The 18722-nt window shown below is 59.6% G+C and overlaps 1 protein-coding gene across 4 annotated transcripts in view; it reads right to left on the bottom strand.

Moving 5' to 3' along the window:
• The window catches only part of SRRM4 (serine/arginine repetitive matrix 4), a 48037-nt gene extending 32051 nt beyond the window's left edge, over positions 1–15986 (bottom strand). For all 4 annotated transcript variants that reach the window (XR_008579586.1, XM_054844912.1, XM_054844914.1 and 1 more), the window contains exon 1: positions 15754–15986. Coding sequence is in view for 3 of the 4 variants with exons in the window: in XM_054844912.1 (XP_054700887.1) it covers positions 15754–15884 (131 nt within the window). In the remaining variant the exon portion in view is untranslated. The remainder of the gene's footprint in view (positions 1–15753) is intronic.
• Between the last annotated feature and the right edge of the window lie 2736 nt (positions 15987–18722).

The raw sequence follows: 18722 nt of genomic DNA, 5'->3' as shown, positions 1-18722 counted from the left end.
GTAACGTGCAAAAAGTGCACGGACACACGCTTGAATATCTCAGCTTTCCTCTCCTCTCCTCACCTGGAGGGTTTGGCTGGGCAGGAGGGGGCAGGCGGCAGGTTGGGTACCCACTCTCCTGCATCCCCGTGGCTCTCTGCCACGGCCACCTCCGACGCCCCTCTGCCCTGGGTTCTTGGCCCCGGCGAGGGTGGGCTGAGCTGCGCACAGCGTTTCTAAAATCCACCGCTTTGGGCTGAGAAGCCTCTTGGTGTGGGCAAAATGCCCCTTTTATTTTCTCTCTTGCTCTCTAGCTTTGCTCACCTGATTGAAAGAGACAATGGTCGAACCAGTCCTTTGTCCCAGGAGAGGGAGGGGGCAGAATATAAGGTTGTAAAGACATTTCCAAGCAAAAACTCCAGCAGAGGTGTTTACGTAAAGCTCTTTGAAACATGCACTAAAAATACCTCTTCAAAATTAGGAGATGGGGAAAATTGTAAGTGCTTCCGCAAACACACACACACACACAAACACCCCACGGCAGGTTCTTTCCCCACCTCATTCAAACCATTATTATTAGTGCGGCAGGAGCCCTGCAGTTTGTTATTGAAAATTATAATAGCAAATCACCAAGATCTTTTCCCTGATTACACAGACTCCAAGCCAGTTCAATTTTAATCTTCTCCCCGCTATTTTTTCCGTGCATCAGCAGAGACACCAGCTGCAGAAAAGCGCGTGGTTTTCTTGAGGCAGTTTAAACACGGAAGAGAAACACAATTCCGTAATATACATTTTTTATCCAATTTTTGCCAGTCGTGACTCGCCTCCCCCTCCTGCTCCCTGGAACCCTGCGTCCCGCTGCAAGCCCGGATGCAGCAGCAGCTCCTTTTGCTTCTTGGACTCCAGAAACATTTAACGACCGCTCTTATCGCATCCCAGGCCAAAAAAGCAGCTTGGCTTTTTATTTTCCAGCAGTTGATTTGCCATGCATGGTTGAATCAGAACAGAGGAGCTTCCCTGCTGGAAGAGGCCCCGGTAGCGGCGCAGGGTCAGTGCCAGATGCTTCGGGGGATACTGTGCGGTCGCAGCCCGCGGGGAGGGCTCCGTCCCGGGCACCAGCTGGCGGCAGCTCCCGCTGCACAGCACGGGATGAATGACCCTGACGGAGCATAAAACTCCACGGGGGAAAGCGATGCTCTCGTGCACCATCTTTCTTAGGTAGGGTCAGCCTGTCCCTGCTCCTCACAGATGGGTTTCTTTCTCCCTAGAGATGCTTCCTGTCCCTCTTCCCTCCCGAGCACCCGGCCGCCTCGCAGGACTCAGCATCGCCTTCCCTCGCTGCCAGCAATCCGGGATGGCTCTGCCGACCGCCTGCCAGTGACAGCAGAGCTAAATCTGAGGAGTATGGCACATTTCTAAAGGAAACCTGGACCGCTGCCCCGACTCGAGCCGTTTCTACGGCATCTTGTGTCTCCCGCGCTGCTGGCTCGGAGGTCCCTGCAGTGCTTTGTGCCTGGCAGCACCTGCCCGCTGCCAGGCTTGCTCTGGGGGCACAATCCTGTGCCCTTCCTATCGAGTGGAGGGTGTCCTGCCCGTGGCAGGGGGGTCGGAACTAGATGATCTTTAAGGTCCCTTCCAACCCAAACCATTCTAGGTTTCTATGATTCTATCCTCAAATCCTCCTCCTTAGGCAAATAGCCTGCAGGATCCCATGCCTGTAAAGGAGCCAGTTTTCCCCTCAATCAGGGAATAGGAAAGGAGAAGCCTCAGCTTCTCCCCGGTGCCTGCAAACACAGCCAAAAGTACTGACGTTACCCCGACCTGCGCCACAGCGCAGCAATCCTGCACACGTTTTGGGGGACTCCGGGCTCCTGAGTGACCCTGGCATGGCAGGGACTGGCCTGAGGAGGGGCTGGGGCCAAAAGCTTATGCTAAACCCCGCCATAGCCCCACGGCCACCCTCCTCCCGGCCAGCCGCAAACTGCAGTCCCAGGCTCCGTCCCTGCCATCATCCCCCAGGCAGCCCGGAGCAGCCGTGGGGACAACCGCTCCCCGCTGAAGGGGACAGAGCTGACGGCCAGGCGCGAGGGCAACCCTAAGCAGCCCTCGTAGAGCTTGTGATTAGGAAAAGCCTGGATCTGAGCTCAAATTTCTCATTAATTGCTCTTCCATGAGCGGTGCAGTACAAAACCAAGGCGGGCGAAGGTCAGGACCGTGAGCTGGGAGGGAGGCCAGCGGCTGTGGTTGGGCACTTCCCAACACAACGCTGGGAGCTGAGGGAGCACCAGGAGATGACACTTAACATTTTAGGAGGGTTTTAACAATAAAACCCACAAACTGAAGGATGTCTCAGAAAAGAAGCGCTTTGCCACGATCTGCAATGCGGTCAGGCTGGAGAGCACCCTCACGCCTGATGGGCTGCACGGTGTCAACGTCCAGGGAGCATCCCCCGTGCCACCGCAGCACCCCCGCATCAAGCCAAACCCCTGCAGCAGCACCTTGCATCAGTGCTGGCTGCTGCGGACGGGGCCACGCTTGCACACAAGATTGCAGTTCCCTGCACCGGTTAATCCGGGATCTTAGGAGAGCGCTATCCTCCCAGCAAGCCTGGGCTCGCTCTTTAACGAGGAGCCACCCCGCACGCCGCGAGCGATGGCAGGTCCGGGCCACGGGATGCTGCGTCCGCGGCGGTCAGTCATTACAGGCACTCTCTGTGATGCACCGATTCCCTCCTTTGGCCAAAACCCCGCGCTGTTCGGCATGGCGAACGGCAGCGAATTAGTATATTTGCCAATAACATAGCTCGTTAAATTTTAATCAAATAGGGGATTGTAAGCACACAGTTACCAGGAGCTCCTGGGAGCACTGAAAGATCACTTTAAAAATGAATTAGTAATAAGGCACATTAGAGGCAGCAAGAAAGACAACGGCTGGAGAAGATCCACCTGGAGCAGGAACGCTCCCTTTGCTGCTCACACAAAGCTTTTCCCTCCTCTTCCTTAATTGGCTTTTTTTGAATTGCCACTGGAAGAAGGGAGGGAAGCACATCAGAGGTCCCAACACTCAGATAACTCCAAAACCCCCCAACCTGTTCACGCAGCTGCCGCCTGCCCACGGAGGTGCCCTGGGAACAGCTCTGGTTGATGGGGACAGCGGGGGACAGGGACGTTCAGGCTGCTGCACCCCGTTAATAAACCACCCCCTGAGTGGGACGCAGGCACAGCTGAGGAACAGCAATCCCAAGGGCTCAGCTTGAAACCACTCCGACATTAAAAAAAACCCCATGCTTAACCCCCCAGCCCAGAACAGTCCTGTGGGCGTCCCCGACCCGGGTGTCCTGGGTGAACGGCAGCCGGGGTGGGGGGCCAGTCCCAGGCGGCAGCCAGCAAAAATCAACCTGTTGCACTTGGGGGGGTCTGGTGAGATGGGGGTCCCTGGACATCCTCCTGTTTGGGACTCGTCTCCTGAGCATCCATCCTGCCACGATCCCCAGGGCCACGCAGGGCTGGGAGGGCTCAGTGACGGCACGAGGAGCAGACGTCCCCGCGCAGGGATGCGTGGGCAGCAATTAGCTCCCGTGGAAAGAAATTAAGCAACAGATTTCTGCTGCCGGAGAGACGAGCTTACAATGTTCCTGGCCCAGGAAGGGAGGTGGTAAGCGGGCTTTAACAGGGGGGTTACACGCTGCTGGGGGCTTTTCATGGCCAGAAGGGCCCTTTGCCTCCCTGCATCGCATCTCCTACGTCAGATGCGCTGGGAAATTCCTGAACTGCAGCTTCATGGGCGGGAGGGTTTGGTTTAACTCCAGTCCTCCTTCCCCGTAACACCCCCAATCCCATGGGAAACACCTCGGCGGTCTTGCCAGCTGCCCAGGAAGGACTGGTGATGGGTTAAGTTAAGGAGAGTTTCTGGGAGGGAAGACGGGGCCTTTTCTCCTCCCGCTGTGCTCCAAGGAGGGAGAGGTTGGTACGGCCATGCCGTCCCCGCCAAATGGCAGGCACCGGGGTGCTCGGTGCTGCAGCACCCAGGGCTCTTTGGGGGTCAGAGCCAGGAAAAAACCTCCCTCTCCGCTCCCAGGTCTCGTACCCGACCATCCAAACCACCCTGCAACTCTGAACATTGTTTTAAATCATCCCAAAAAAGAAAGGGGAGGATATTTATTGGCTTGCTGCTCCTTATGGGGAAGGTTTGGAGGAGGCAGGCAGGTCCCCTGGCTCCTGGACCCCGTGGCAGACCCCGCCAGGAGGGGCTGGAGTGAATTATTTCACTTTTTGGCACATCCATCCTTAATTGGGTGTAATAATAATTTTATTGCTTGCTGGGATTTGTGAGGCTGAACTAATATTTGTAAAATGCTTTGCTATCCTCAGCTGAAAGGCAATCTAGAATGGCAAAGCCCTGGTGTTATTCACATTTGGATAATCCAGAATTATTCATAAACAAAATAAAGATTATGCAAATATATTCATTAGTTCTCAGAATACCTCCAGGAAAATAGGGGAATTAGTCTTGTTAACAATTATATATTATGTAAGTGTGTGTCTAAGCACACGCAGACCCGCGCGCTGTCGGTGCTGGGACACGTTTGCCTGGGACTTGTCCCAGGTTCTCAGAGCACTGGAGAACAAGAGCTCGGCCTGTGCAAAGCGCCTACCTCAATTTTGGGATATCCCCGTGCCCTACGGGAAGCGCCAGCGCCCGGCACAGACCAGGGGGTCCTGCCGGCTGCTCTTCAGCCAAAACAGCAGAGACATCCCCAGCATCCCCTCCGCACCCATCGCGGACAGCCCATGCATGAAAACCATCACTTACTCTAACCGAAACGACCTTTCCTACCCAAATGAGGAATTTTACGATACACACGGGGCTGGGAGGCTGTGGAGGTGGGATCTCGATGCAGCCCCCCCGCTCGGGACCTGCCCTTTTTGCCCTGTGCGAGCCCTCGCCCCGACGCGAGCTCGCACCCAGCTGGGCTTTCCGCAGTGCAACGCCACCGTCTATTCGGGGTGTGCTGGGAGAGGGGAGATAAAGGTGCGTTGAAAATACCGCATGGTTTAATTAATGCCGCATGCCTTTCACTCTATAGGTTGTGTGGATTGTTAATTATTTTTATAAAGAAAATAATTAGTCCCAATCAAGGCAGAAGCTCTCCAGAATTACAGCTCATTAACTGCTCTCACATTTTTCTGTTCTATAAAAAGTCATGTGGTGCTGATGAAAATTATAGACCCTTGGAATCAGCATTAAATACAAATTCAGACAGTGTTACCATCCTATTACCATCAACCGCATTGACTTGGCTTCGGTAATTGCAGCTGGAGATGAAGGGCAGGGATTTCTGCTCTATACAATCTCTGAAAACAAGCACTCTGCCCATTAGTTTGCCGGAAACAATGTGACACCAAGCCCCGACTTGGCTAAATACGTCCCCGAGGAGATGACAGACACCAAGGAGAAAGGGGAAAGCGAGGCGGCGTTGCCGGCGATGGGAAGACAAGGGCTGCTCAGGTTCGGTTCAGCTCTGGATGTCGGCGGGGCTGCTCCTGCACAGAGCAGAGGGACCACGCAGGTCTGGCGCTCGTCCGAGCTAGGAAGGTGAACCAGCAAACGATGCGGCAAATCTGTCCGACGGGCCGGGGTAAGAGAGCCACCAGTCCGAGGGACGGAAAGAGCTAGGAAATGCAGAGGGGACAAGGACAATCCCACTTTTAAGCAGTGGGATTATCCTCATGGGGAGGATAAGACACAGAGGGATACTCTTGTCAGGGATGTGGGAACATCCCCAAGCATCTCCCTGTGGACCGTCCTGGTCCAGGCACCGTGCTGGGGCTGGCTCTATCGAACGCCGCAGAGGCCTCGCTCAAAGCCTAATTGAAAGAAATCACAGCACGTTAAAGGGAGTTCAGGTCAAATCAATGCCGACACGGTGGGGAGGGCGAGCGGGGGAGCAGGGCAGTGGCTGCGTCCCAGCACCGGCTCTGCAGGCAGGGCGCAGGCTGCGGCCGCGGGCTTCGCTGCCTGCTCTTCTGCCACAGAAAGGCAAGGTGACACCCACCATCCTCTGCTCTGCGCAGGACAAACCCGGCGGCAGCGCAGGATGAGGGTTGGTGGCAGCAGCCCGTGGCGGGGAGGGGGCAGGGGAGCCATGGGTCCTCGGGATCCTGCTTTTCAGTTTCCATTAATCAGGGACGAACGTGCCTTTGGAGACGTTCGCAGCCCAGCAGAGCTGGCAGCAGCTCTTTGGCCCACAAGCCTCCATCACAAAATCAACCCAACCATCCCCATGGTGGCAGCTCCCATGCTGAGCGCCTGCCCCTGAGCATCTGAGCCCGCTCGGAGGGATTAGGACGGGGAAATTGGGTCTGTGGGTGGAAAAAACACTTCTGGGGAGCCCCCGAGGGCAATGGAGTAGTAAGACAAGGCAGCAAACAGTGGGAACCAAACCTGCTGCTGGTGGTGTGCCTTTAGCTCTGTCCCTGCAGGCGCTGAGATGCTCCACGCTCACGGCGAGGGCAGGGACGGGGGCACGGCCACACGGCCCCAGCATATGCGAGGGCAAGGACATGCCCGGAGCATGAAACGGCTGTGTCTGCCGGCCTGGACTCCAAAACGTCCAAAAAACCCCCAAAACATCTGAAGGACATTCTTCACCCGTGCTGGCTCCTGAACCACGCATAGGGAGAGCACAAGGACGGGTCCAAAGCTTTGCCAATGACTTCTCCAGCCATCGGACAGAACAGGCAACAGAGTCCCTGCGTCTGGGGGTGCCCTGGGATCCTGGGGGAGATGCAACCACCACGTCCTGCAGAGCTCAGCCCCACACAGGGACCTCCCGGGGCAGCCAGGGTCTGGGGACCCAGGGCCAGAGGAGGTCACTGGATCATCACATCCATCCTCAATTAGGAGGCATGGAGCACACCCGGGCCAACAGCCCATGTGCTCCACCTCTCCCCAGCGGGCTGGGCTGCGAAGCGCCCCTGGGTCTGTGTATATGAACCGGCGGCTCCCTTTGTTCCTCCTCCACCGGCGATGCCCACCCAGACCCCACTGCACCTCCCTCTCCCCGGCACACGTTATCCACCCACCTTTCTGCTCCGGTGGCCCCGCACCATCGTCCTTTGTTGACTCGGCCAATGCACGGCTGACGGGCCGACAAAGGCAGGGACGGGGCAGGCGGCTGCGGCAGGCGGATAATCACAGAGCCCATCCCACGCAGCAGGGAAGGGCAGGCGAGATGTGGGCACTCTGCTGCTTTGGGGTTTTTTGCCCCCTACATCTTCCTGATCTGGGAGTTTTTTGGCAAAGAAAAACCCGTCTCTTGGAAGAAGCAGTGCTAAACCCTCTTGTCTTGCTTCTCCCAATCGTAATGAACCTGGCCGTGCTCTGATCAAAGCAGGAGGGATTTGAGAAGGGCAAATGCTTTACAGGCAATAGGTTCCCAGAGTTGAAACCACCCGCCTCAGGGGGAAATACCCGCCGAGGGCCAAAGCCCTGACCGCCCTCCCGCACTCGGTACGCCACGGCCTCGGCCGCTCCGCCGAGGAGGGCTGCTCCGCTGGCTGCAGATGATGGAGCAGCACAGAATAAGTTATGATATATTTACATGCTATTATACATTGGTGTTATATATGCGCTGCTTTGGCGGGCGGTTGGTTATACGGCAGCTCCAGCTGACCCACAGATTAATTCAGCAGGTGGTCTTTAACTGTGAAATCTCCCTTAATGCAAAAATATTTCTCTTGCTGGGCAACAGCTAATTCTTCATCCCGACAGTAATGTAGCTAAAATCACAGCCCCCTACCCTGCTCTCTTCCAGTCACACCCCTACACACGTGCTCCCAAGCGCACACGGGCGCAAAGATAAATTTAATACAACCAGCCCATTGCCAAAGTGCTGTTGAGCTCCACCGGGATGATGCGCTGCTGGAATTCGGTGTCGGCAGCAGAGAAAACCCATTTTCTCATGGCAGCCCGTGGGTCTCGGAACGTTTTCAGCCACCTGCACGTGAGATGGGCATCTCACCCCGGCCCTGGGATCCAACAGCACCAAAGACACTGCAGCCCGTACGAACACGTCGCAGCCTCCCCTGCCCCAGAGGTGAAGCAGGAGCCAGGAGGAGAAAGCAAGACTCTGCCTGCGCTGCCCCCGACCCCTCTGCCCGCCCAGACACCCGCTCGGGGGCAAATGAGCAGATGCCCTCGCCAGTGCCCCCCACAAAGCCCCTGGCCGGGGCTGGGCAGCAGCAGCTGTTTCTTCTTTCATTAATGACGAGACAAATTAAACGTGTAGTGTGAAACGGGTCATCAGCGAGGCAGCTAGCCCCAACCTCGCTGCCTCCTGCCTTGGCCACGGTCTGGGAGACCCAGCTCAGCCAGCCTGAAACGCCAGTAGAGATTTTCACAGAGATTTTTCTCCCCGCTTTGGGTTTTTTTTTTTAAGCCCTTCCTGCAGTCCCCGCTGCACTGGCAGGGAAAGCACTCTGGCCGCATGTGAAAAAACCTGCTATTTTTAAATTCCCACTGTTTGTCAGCGCTTTTGGCTCGAGTGGCTGATGGAGAAGCCAGTTTTGCAGCACCCAATGTCCTGCGGAGGGTTGCGTGGCCTTTGCCGGGTGACGGAGGCACCAAGACGTGGGCACTGTGCCCGGCCGCGCTGCCGGAGGTGGTGGTCCAGCCCATGCATCCCCCGGGCACGGGCCAAATCCACACCACGCCAGAGCCCCGTTACGGATGCTGTGCTGCTGGGAGCCACCGCTCCTGCCAGATTTCAGGCGCTCGTGGCCCTCCCTATGTTTGCACGCACCCATAAAAATCAGCTGCGAAAACAAATCGGCTCCCGAGGTTTGGCGTGTCTCTCTGCCCATTGCTGGGAATGCCGAAGGGCTCTGATCCGGGCGTCAAACCCAGCCCTGTTTTCCAGCTGGTGATACACAACCCGGCATCGCTGGGGATCGGGACCAGAAGAGGACCCAGCAGGGCTGGGGGCCACGTGTGGGTCTCCAGTGGGGCAGGGTAGGACCGTGGGTCATGGCAGACCCACGTTCTCTTAACAGCAAAGAGCCCCCAAGGGCTTGAGCTGGACCAGGGTATGCGGCAAAACCCCGGCACCAACCGCAGCCGAACCGCAGGTGGGCTTTGCGATGATGAAGAGGTTTCAGTGGCCGCAGGGAGAAAAGGAGAGAAAAAAAGAAAAAAAAAAAAAAAGAGAGAGAAAAGGAAAGGGTGGTCATGCATGAAATGATTTCATTTCAATGACACGGGGTTTGCATTTGATAAGTTCATCTTATAGAAAAATGTACGTATAGAAAGGTCCAGCCGCCAGACGTGGAGATGTGGGAATGGGATAGGATGGGGCTGAGGAGAGAAGGGCTCAGTTCTAGCCACAAGCCTCTGGAAGGAGAAATCCTCTGTGCCCGGGGATGCCAGCGGAGAGCGGGGACCCCCCCATGCAGCAAGAGCGGGGTCTGCAGAGCGCTTTTCTGGGGACAAGCCGCAGCGGGACTGGCTGCCGCGGACGGTGGAGGCAGAAGGGTGACGGCAAGGGGACAAGAGCGGCCACAGGAGCCATCGGTGGGCAGAAGCGCTTCAGCAATCCCTGGTATCAGGGTCATCACTGCTGTTTATTATTTAGAGCCTCGCAGCCCTAAATCTTTACTAGTTAGCCCTCGAGGGAGGGATGTGAACGCGTGCACGGGGTTTCAAAGCCCCGCTCTCCTGCCTCTCCGGGACGGGAGATGAGCGGGGCCGGGGGCCGGCCCAGTGCTCCGGGGGTGTCTGCCAGCTCTCCCCACGCCTGGCAGGGGTGGGTCCCAGCCCCGCAAGACCCTAAACTGCCCCATTTTCCCCTCGCCTGTTGCTCCGCACTTCAATACCTCTATGAAACACCTCAGCCAGGTGCTGGGATGGCAGCAGCCCGGTAGGGAGGGGACCCCCGTGGCCAGCACAGCCCCCCGAGGTGCCGGACCCCCCCCCCCCGGGGCTGCACTCACAAACCCGGCATCTGCAGACACGGGGGCTCCCCAGCAGCTCTGTTCAAGGGTGAAATCAAGTATTTCTACAAAACGATCCTCCGGCCGGCCAGTGGACTTTCCCCCGCTTTTGCTTCCTTCCACCTGCTTCCATCCCTCATTCTGAAGCCCCAGATTCGGGGTGAGCCGCACCCCACGCTGCCCCACGAGACGCTGTGAACTGTCACTCTGACGGCGGGTCAGGCTGCGTCCATGTTCCTCGCTGGCGGGCGTGGGAATTGGAGGCACGGGGCCAGGTTTGGGCCCCAAGTAAAGCTCTCAAATGAGTCAGAACTTGCCCGCCCTCCAAACCACAGTGTTTCCCACCATCATTCTGGTTTCCAGTCGCTGTGGTGCTGGTCTGGGGACAGCCCTCAGCCCCACGTCCACTTTCGGGAGCTTTTAGGTGAAGGTGACAAAACCCGACGTAACTGCAGCGGGGCACAGTGGGGAAAGGCGGCATGTTTGGGGGTACCCAAAGTCTCTAAGACGGCCCCATCCATGGTCTTGAGATCCCTATGGGGGCTTCCAAAGGCCCTTTCCCTAAATCCTAAGGTGCTTGTACACCTTCCCACGCCGGGACACACACGCCTGGCTAAGGCACCCATGGGTGCTGCGCCCGGCTGTGCCAGCCGGCACACGCTGCATCGCACCCAGCCCCGGCAGGAACCTCCATCCCCATCTCCCTGACATGCTGGCGGGGCCACCGCTCTGGGGACAGAGTTGTCCCCCACCCCACCGGGGAGGCCAGCGGGAACACGGTCCCCAGCACCGGTCCAGCGGAGAGGCAGATGGACGGGGTCAGGGTGAAGGAAGAAGAGGAGGACGAAGGCTCTGTGAGGAGCAGGGAGGGGTTCCCGCAGGCATCCCCAGCTCTGCCGCTCGTTCGCTTCGCCCTGGCTCCCCCCAGCCTCCCGGCAGCTCCCGAGCTGCCTAATTAGCTCTTCCCGCTCCCATCGCCGTCCAGCTGGAGCTGGAGGGCAGGGGCAGACAAAAGCCTCCCTACTGACAGCCCCGCCGAGGAAGGGGCTTTTTCTTCTCCCCCTGGGCTTTTCTTTTCAAGCCCCTCTCCCCCCGCTTGGGCTGGGGCCACGGGCTCATTAGCGCTTGGGCTCGTTGGGAGCGGGAGGGAGCAGATGGCAGCCAGGCGGCTGGCGCGGCCGAGGGCCGCCGCCTCTTCCCGCAGAGCAGATGCCCGACCAACAAGGGGGAGGATTAACGGGAGCGGGGGGCCGTGGGCACGGCGGGGCCGTCAACGGGGGCTCCCTCCCCAGCAGCACACCCTGATGCCCAGGGGCTGCCAGCCCGCCGGGGATGAACGGGGTTCAGGGCCACCGAAACGTGGTCGGGAAGCCAGAGGTTGGGATGGGAGAGAGCTGGTCCCCAGCCCATCAGGGACTCTCTGCTGCGCCAAAAGTCACGGGGGAATTGTAGGCACCTTCTGCTCTCGATGGGGCTACTCTGCCCCCCCCCCCAGCAGTGCCACAGCTGCTCCCGCCGGTCGCAGCACAGCCGGGGGACACACGCTGTCACCCTTGTCCCAGCAGGTTTGCAGCAGCAGCGCCCAGACCCGTCTCCAAGATCACCCGCGATAGCCAACCAGGCAGTGAAACTGGGCTTAATCCCACTTCAGAAACACACCCCTGCCTCCCCCTCCACGCGCAGCACATCCCAGGGGATTAAGGGTTAAAGCACAAATCCCCTGCGCTGCCCTGATGTGACCCACTTAGGCCATCTGGCAGGGAGGGACGCAGGAACCTCCTTTCTCCCAGCGCTGCCTGTGCTCACCCGGCATCGCCGGCCTCCCCGGGAGCTGGTACCGGCACCCACCATCCTCAACAGAGCCCTCGCTTTTCACATAGAGGTGGATTTCGGCTGAGTTTGGGGGTGCTGGGATGGAGCAGCCTGTGCCGCACTGCCGTGGCTGGCAGTGGGGGAGCAGGGAACCCCGATACCCCCAAAAGCATCCCGCAAGCCCCCAGACTGCCACCAGCTCTGGGTCCCAGGGGAACCCTGGAGCATCTCCCGGCCTGGCCGCTCCCGGCACCCGCAGGTTCCCCGGCAGACGGGTGTGTATGAAATATGAAGCGGCGCCAGGAGAAGTCAGGCCGTCAAGCGTGAAGGGGCTCCCAGCCACCACGCCGCAGCTGAGGTCACGGCCAGGGAAGAGACGCAGGCAAAAGCCCTGCCAAGAGGGAGGAAACGGGGTCCCCAAAGTCTGGGCTGAGACTGGTGGCACCTTTAGCACGGGAGGTATAAAGAGATTTTCAGCTCATGAGAGCCAAAGCCCCTCGCGGCTGCCATCGGGTGGGGATCGCAGCGTCCTTATGGATCAGGGAGAGGGAGCGAGGGGACCTGTCCCTGTCCCCATCCCTCCTGGCACACAAGCCCCTGAAACCACCCCAGGATTTTGCGAAGGCGAGCATGGGGCAGCCCCAGCCCTGCCCAGCCTCCCCGCACCCCCAGCTGCAAAAGCACAGCCCCAGGCTGCACGGCGAAACCCCCCCGGGCCCTGCGTGCGGAGAGGTTAATTGGAAAAGCCCCTTTCCCCATCACCTCGGTTTTTCCTTTCACGCTGCAAACCGGTCAATAATCCATTTACTTTGGCAGAACCCTGCTCCGGGCACGGAGCTGCGTCGGGGGCTGGAGCGAGCGGCCCCTCCAGCCCTGGCAGGACCAGGAGGGAGGGATTAATGTATTCTTTTGTTCCAGGATGAACCCTCTGAACCTCCCAGGGAATTTAGATGGAAGAGGCTTTATCTCTGGGACCAGCAGCAAGGTGGTGGCGAGGGATAGGGCACAGGGAAGAGCTGGCTGGAAGGAGGGGAAAACAAAAATAAAATCACCTTCTGCTCCTGGAACCCCACTGCTGCTCAACAGGGAGGCAGGATTGAGCCCTTAGCCATGCCCAGGGCACCCTGCGAGGATGGATTTGGGCTGTGCCCACTGTGGGGGCTCCCGGCAGGATCCCCATGCTGCAGCTGAGCCTCTTGGCACCCCACAAGGACACAGGCTCAGCCGGCAAAACCGATGGGGAAAGGGGCAGAGCTGGCCTAGAAACCACACCATCACCTCCACCGCTGCGGAAAGCGCGGGGCCAGATCCGGGGCAGAGATCTGCGACGTTTGCAGAAGAGCAGCTGTCAAGTGTGGGAGAAAACAGAAATCCAGATGGTCATCTTAATTTTTCATTTGGCTAACTGGTCTCCCTGTCTCCTCTCTGGTGCGCTCTGCTCACTGGCACCGCAGTCATTTGCTCTTAAATTAGCCAGGAGCATCGTCAGGAAAGAGAGGCCGATCCAAGCAGCGGCACAGTGAAACCCTCCAGGAAAAACAAACCCAGAGCGGAGCCGGGCGCAGAGACGGCTGCGAGAGGAGCTGCCGCCAGCCCTGGGGCCGTTCTTCCGGCGGGTGGGGAGCAGGAGCCTGGCTCTGGCTCTTGCCGGGCTACAAACTTCAGGGTGCTGGGGACGCTGCTGTGTACCCCGATGGGGACCCGCTGCACGGCCCCTGGGGATGGGATATCTGGCATCTCATAGGCGTGATCCTGCCAAGACAGCAGCCTCGGGCTCCCGGCAGAGCCCTGCGCAACGCAAGCCAAGCTGGCAGCCCTCCTGAGAGGAGCCGCTCTCTCTGCTCCCCCAGCCTTCCGCTTCGGCCCCCCGAGGCAGCAAAGCCCCTCTGCGGCTTGGGGGCAGGGGCGAGCGCGGCAAGAACCCCGCAGACCCCAGGGAGAGCCCCGCCGGGGCTGCCCCCCCCTCGACACCTGTAGCGAGGGCGGTGGTGCAGATGGCTGCACCGCGGGGAATATCCCCCGGCCCCGGCCGGCGGCACGTGCTGCGAGGAGACAAAAGGAGCCGAGCTGCACCGACACGGTGAGCCGGCGGCATCACGGAGCACGCCACAGCTCGGGGACCCCGTAGCGCAGGATCTACTGGTGCCAAAGTGCAAAACGTGGCAAAGCCAGGCTGGCGGGTCCATTTTGCCACGTACCGAGAGCTCCTGGCCCCTGCACAGACGGTTCCCCTGCCGCCGGAGCTGGCGTTGCCGGCGAAACGGGGAGGCACGCGCGGTCCTTAACTTTTTAACAGAGCTGCAAACGCTCCCAGCCATGGTTCTCAGCCCAACCAGGATATCTGTGGCAATCCAAATTGCTGCGTAGAGCCGTGCATCGTTCCTGGTGCTTGGGCTTGCTGTATTTTCCCAGTGCCCTAATTTGTTGCCGTATTACATCTCCGACTGCAAGACACTTAAGCAGCACGGCTCGCTCAGGCACTTTCAGACAGGAGAAAGTGCGTGTGTATGAGCCAGCACCCAGCCTGCTGGTGGCCCCTTTGGGTGCTGACCATAGCCTGACGCAGGGGAGGAGAAAGGCACGGTGGTTCCTCTCCCCCACGAAGGCTGAAGCCCTGCAAATGCTGCCTGTGGAAACGAGATTTCCTCTCCCCCTTCGGAAACCTAAGCCGTGCCTTTCCCCATTTCCTACCCTGATTGATGGCAATCAGAGATCAAAAAAATTCATGCTCAGGCAGCTGGGCCATGGGGGCAGAAGTGACCCCCTGCCCCGTTGCACGACCAGCGGGACCCCCGTCCCCCTCGCTGTTGCAGCTCACAGCCTCCACCGGCATGGGAGACATCCTAAACGGCTCGCTCCCCGTGAGCTCTCTGTCACTGGGTACAGGCAGAGCCCCCGACACCCAGCGTGCTGCAGACTCCTCTACCAACCCATCGCCTTCGTGAAACTTTGGGTTGTTCCCCACAGCAGGTGGGGAGCAGCCAGCAGTAGAAATACAGAGCAAAGAGAGGAGGTGCAGCAAAAGTCTCCTTTCCTTACAAAAACAGTGCAAAGAGGGTATTTTTAACCAATATTGAGATAGTTAGGAAAATAAAACCAATCTAAGTTAGAGAGCGCATTGCTGTGAGGAAGCCGCACGGCCCCTTGCCCACGCGGTCGCTCAGCTGAGCGGCTCGGTGGGTACAAGCAGCCCCCCTTGCCTCCTTTCATGGGTCCCTGCTCTGCCTCGGGCACACGGGGGGGCACCGGCCTCCCGGGGAGCAGGAGGGACAGGGCAGGCAGGCACCAGCAGTGCAAGGCTGAGGCAGCTTGGCTGTGAGACCCGGGGGACACCAGACCCACAGCTGCTGGGTCCACAGCTGGGTGCAGGCACCTTGGGCAGCCGTAGCCTCTGGGCTGCACCTCCCTGGGGTGCATCAGCCTCCCCCCTGCGCCAAGGCAGGGTCGGTTGGGGGGGGGGGGCTCTTCTCCTCCCCGGGCATCACCTTCCCAAGGGTCCCTGGTGAAGGAGTGATGCAGAGACAAGACAACCAGCCGGACACACACCCCGGGGCTCTGCAAGGCAGGGATAGAGGTGACTGCTCTTTCGGGCTGATGACCCCCCCCACTGCTCCCTCTCCATAGCCCAGCTAGAGCGTTCCAGGCCCCCACCCTGCTCCCCCCAGGAGACAGCCAGCTCCCAGGCGCCAAGCACCACCAAGGCAAAGTTTCCCAAACCCGCTCCCCTTCGGAGCACAGCACCTACCCAGGGAGGGGGTCCGGCCAGCCAACATCCCCCTGCCCCAGGCACTGGGGGCACCCCCAGCGCCTCCAGCCCCTAACTGGAGGTGGGAGGAGGAGACACTCCAGACCCTCCTGATGGGGGGGTACTAATTGGGGGTGGGGAGGTGGCACGGGGTGGTGCAGCCCCCAGCCGGAGGCGGGATGGGGGGTGTCCCTGAGCCCCCCCCCGCCGTGCCCTGGCAGCCCTTACCTGGGCAGCGGCTTGCGGGCCGTGATGCTGGCCACAATGATGCTCTCGGGTCGCGGCGTGGCCACGGCTTTGAAGGTGCCTCGCCAGAACTTCTCGAAGAGCTGCTTCTCGCCCTGCTGCACGCTGGCCATGGCCCCCCCTCCCCGCCGGCCCCGCCGCTCTCCGCGGTGCTGAGCGCTACATCCCCGGCACGGCACGGCACGGCACGGCACGGCACGGCACGGCACGGCACGGCACGGCACGGCACGGCACGGCACGGCACGGCACGGCACGGCCCGGCCCGCGGGGAGGTGTGCTGCCCGAGCCGCCCCCGCCTCCCGTTTTGTGCCGGCGAGGCGGAGAGAGGGGCCGGGCCCGGCCGCCGTCCCCTCCCCGTACCGCCTCCCGCAGCTGCTGCGCCCCGAGCCGCGGGGGGCCCGGCCCGGCCCGGGAGGGGGGTATCACCCGCTCCCGGTGCTGCTCCGGCTGGGGGGGGGGGGCAGCTCCGGAGGGCACCCGGCGGCCCCTCTGGGGCTGGATTCACTCTTCCCCCTGCACAAAGCACGGGCGGCCTCGCTGGTCACCCTGGAGCGGACGGTTTGGGCCGGGGGGGGGGGGGTGTGTGTGTGTCTCAGACGGCTCGGGGGGGTCTCAGACGGCTCCCTCCCTACAGGCAGGTTTTCCACCCTCACTCCCAGCCCCATTGCCACGGTCCCCAGCCCCTTCCTTGCTCCATCCCCGTTGTCACCTTTTCCAGCCAAGGCAGCACTTCCAAAGGGCACCCCCACACCTTGCAGGGCACCAACGCTCCAGGGCAGAGCACCAGCCTGGGCCCCCGCAAGTCCCTGTCGCCCAACGCAGGCTACCAGTAGCCTTTGTGCTTGCCCACTCCCAACTGTTTACCAGACATGAGGGAAGAAAGGAGAGTCCAGAGCCACTAGCTTAGATGGCCAAGGGAAAAAGCAGCAGGAGGCCATGGAGATCACTCTGTAACTGGTCCATACTGGGGCCCATATGCAGAGGAGACTTTCAAAGACACCCCCCCCCCCCCCCGCTTTTTTTCCCCCTCCCCATTTAACAGGTGCCAGAAGAGGGACAGGGCACGTTGCTTCTTGGCTCCAGTAAATGGGGTCCTAGCCAGCTCAGAAAACAAGACCTCACCTTGCAGGACAGGATTCGACCCCCCAGGATTGGGCGAGTGGAGAGGGGGAGGAAAGGGCTGGGGTGGCACAAGTGCAGCCGTGCAATTTCCCTCAGCCTCTGCACTGAGTACAATAAAAACATCTTTAGGAGAAAATGCTTCTTCTACCAGATGCTTTGAAGCGCAAGTAAAAGCTGGTGACCTTGGATGAATGAGACTCTCTCTATTGTGCCTTGGAAACCCGCACGATACGTTTATGTAAGCGACAGGGGGATAATAGAGCCAGGAACAATAGGCAGTGGGAGCCGAGAAAGAATGAAAATCATGGAGAAACTTGATCGCTTTCTTGTGATAAATACAAAATTAGCAGAAGGCACATCGTGACAGCGTTGTCTGTTGAACTCTTCCTTCCCTGCCCCTTTTTGCTTTCTGCTCCTGGTGCCAGGGCTCTGCCCTCTGGTACCTGGGGCCAGGCGGCCCCGAGCTGCGTCCCCACGCTGAGAGCTGCAAAGCGAGAGCCTCGGCAGCACGCGCCGGCCGGCAGCAGCGGGCTTTGTGCTGCGAGGCCATGAACGGCTGGAGACGGATGCTGGGGAAGCGGCGGCAGTGGAAGCGGGCACGGATCCAGCAGGGCTTTATGGAAACCCAGTCAGCTCTGCCAGACATCGCCTAAAAGGCCTGATAGGGAAGGACGACATTCACGCACGGCAGAGAGATGCTCGCTGGGAGGCTGCTCAACCCCCCCTCCCCAGGAAACTGCCCAGAGGCGACGGGCACCGCGCTGGGGCTGGGAAAGGCCGGCTGTGAGCGTGGCTCTGCTCTAGCCCAGGGCACGTTGCACATGCCGCGGGGGGGAGATGTCAGAGTGGGGCCCCTCCAGGGACTGTCATGGCCAGCAAAGGGCAGGGCAGAGCAGAAGGAGCAGGGGAAAGGGCTCGAGAGCAGCCATGCCGTGAAAGCACGGCTGGGGGAGGGCACAGACAGCACCCCAGCCCCCGGCAGACACTCACCAGCCCTGGGACAGCTGCCCACCAGCAGCAGTGGCGGTGCCACCACCATCACCCCATCACCCTTCTCCCAAGGACAGGCACTCACCACCCAAGAAACTCCAAGCCTGGGTTTCCTCTGGCCCTTCCAGTCATTCCTGTAACGCGCAGCCTGTTCCTTAGGAGCCCGTTTTCCTGCAGAGCACATGGAGCTCCAGGAAGGGTCAGGTGTAAGTACGCACCTGCCCCCATCTCACTCTGGTTTGCTGGCAAACGACCCAAACATGGGGTGGGGGCCAGGCAGGAGCCGGCACGGCCAGCCCTGCTGCCGGCTCAGCCCCTGCCTGTGGCTCGTTAACCAAATACCCTGCAAGGCATCAGCCCCCTGCACCCCCCTGGGCTGTGCAGGATGAGCCCAACCACCCCCAGCTGTGGCCTGGGTCCTCGCTGCACCCCAGAGCATTTCACCCCCTTCCACCAGCAATCCTGGAACGGCTCTAAAAGCCCCCAAATTAACTACCAAATAAAAGGAATAATAAATGTTTGCACTATTAAATTAGCAGCACGGGTGGCGTGTGGGCAGGAGGAAGGCTGCCATCATTACAACCAGAACCCTCTCTCCTGGCATACCTTGTGGAGACATCAGTGAGCCAATTAAGCAATTGGCTCTGTTAACGGAGGCTCCTAGGAATAGACTTGCCCGCTATAGAATAACTGCGCTGTAATAAATTGCCTCATAAATAAACAGCCTGAAAAAGCATTACAAGATATCCAGAAAAAGCACTATATCATAGGCAGAAGTGATACCTTACATTTCTAGAGTATCTATTAGCCCACGGCATTGCCAACGCCTTCCCAAACCC

Source organism: Grus americana, chromosome 16 (assembly GCF_028858705.1).
Source record: "Grus americana isolate bGruAme1 chromosome 16, bGruAme1.mat, whole genome shotgun sequence".
NCBI classification, from domain to species: domain Eukaryota; kingdom Metazoa; phylum Chordata; class Aves; order Gruiformes; family Gruidae; genus Grus; species Grus americana.
Note: the sequence above shows the minus strand (reverse complement) of the source record. Positions and strands in the feature narration are given on the sequence as shown.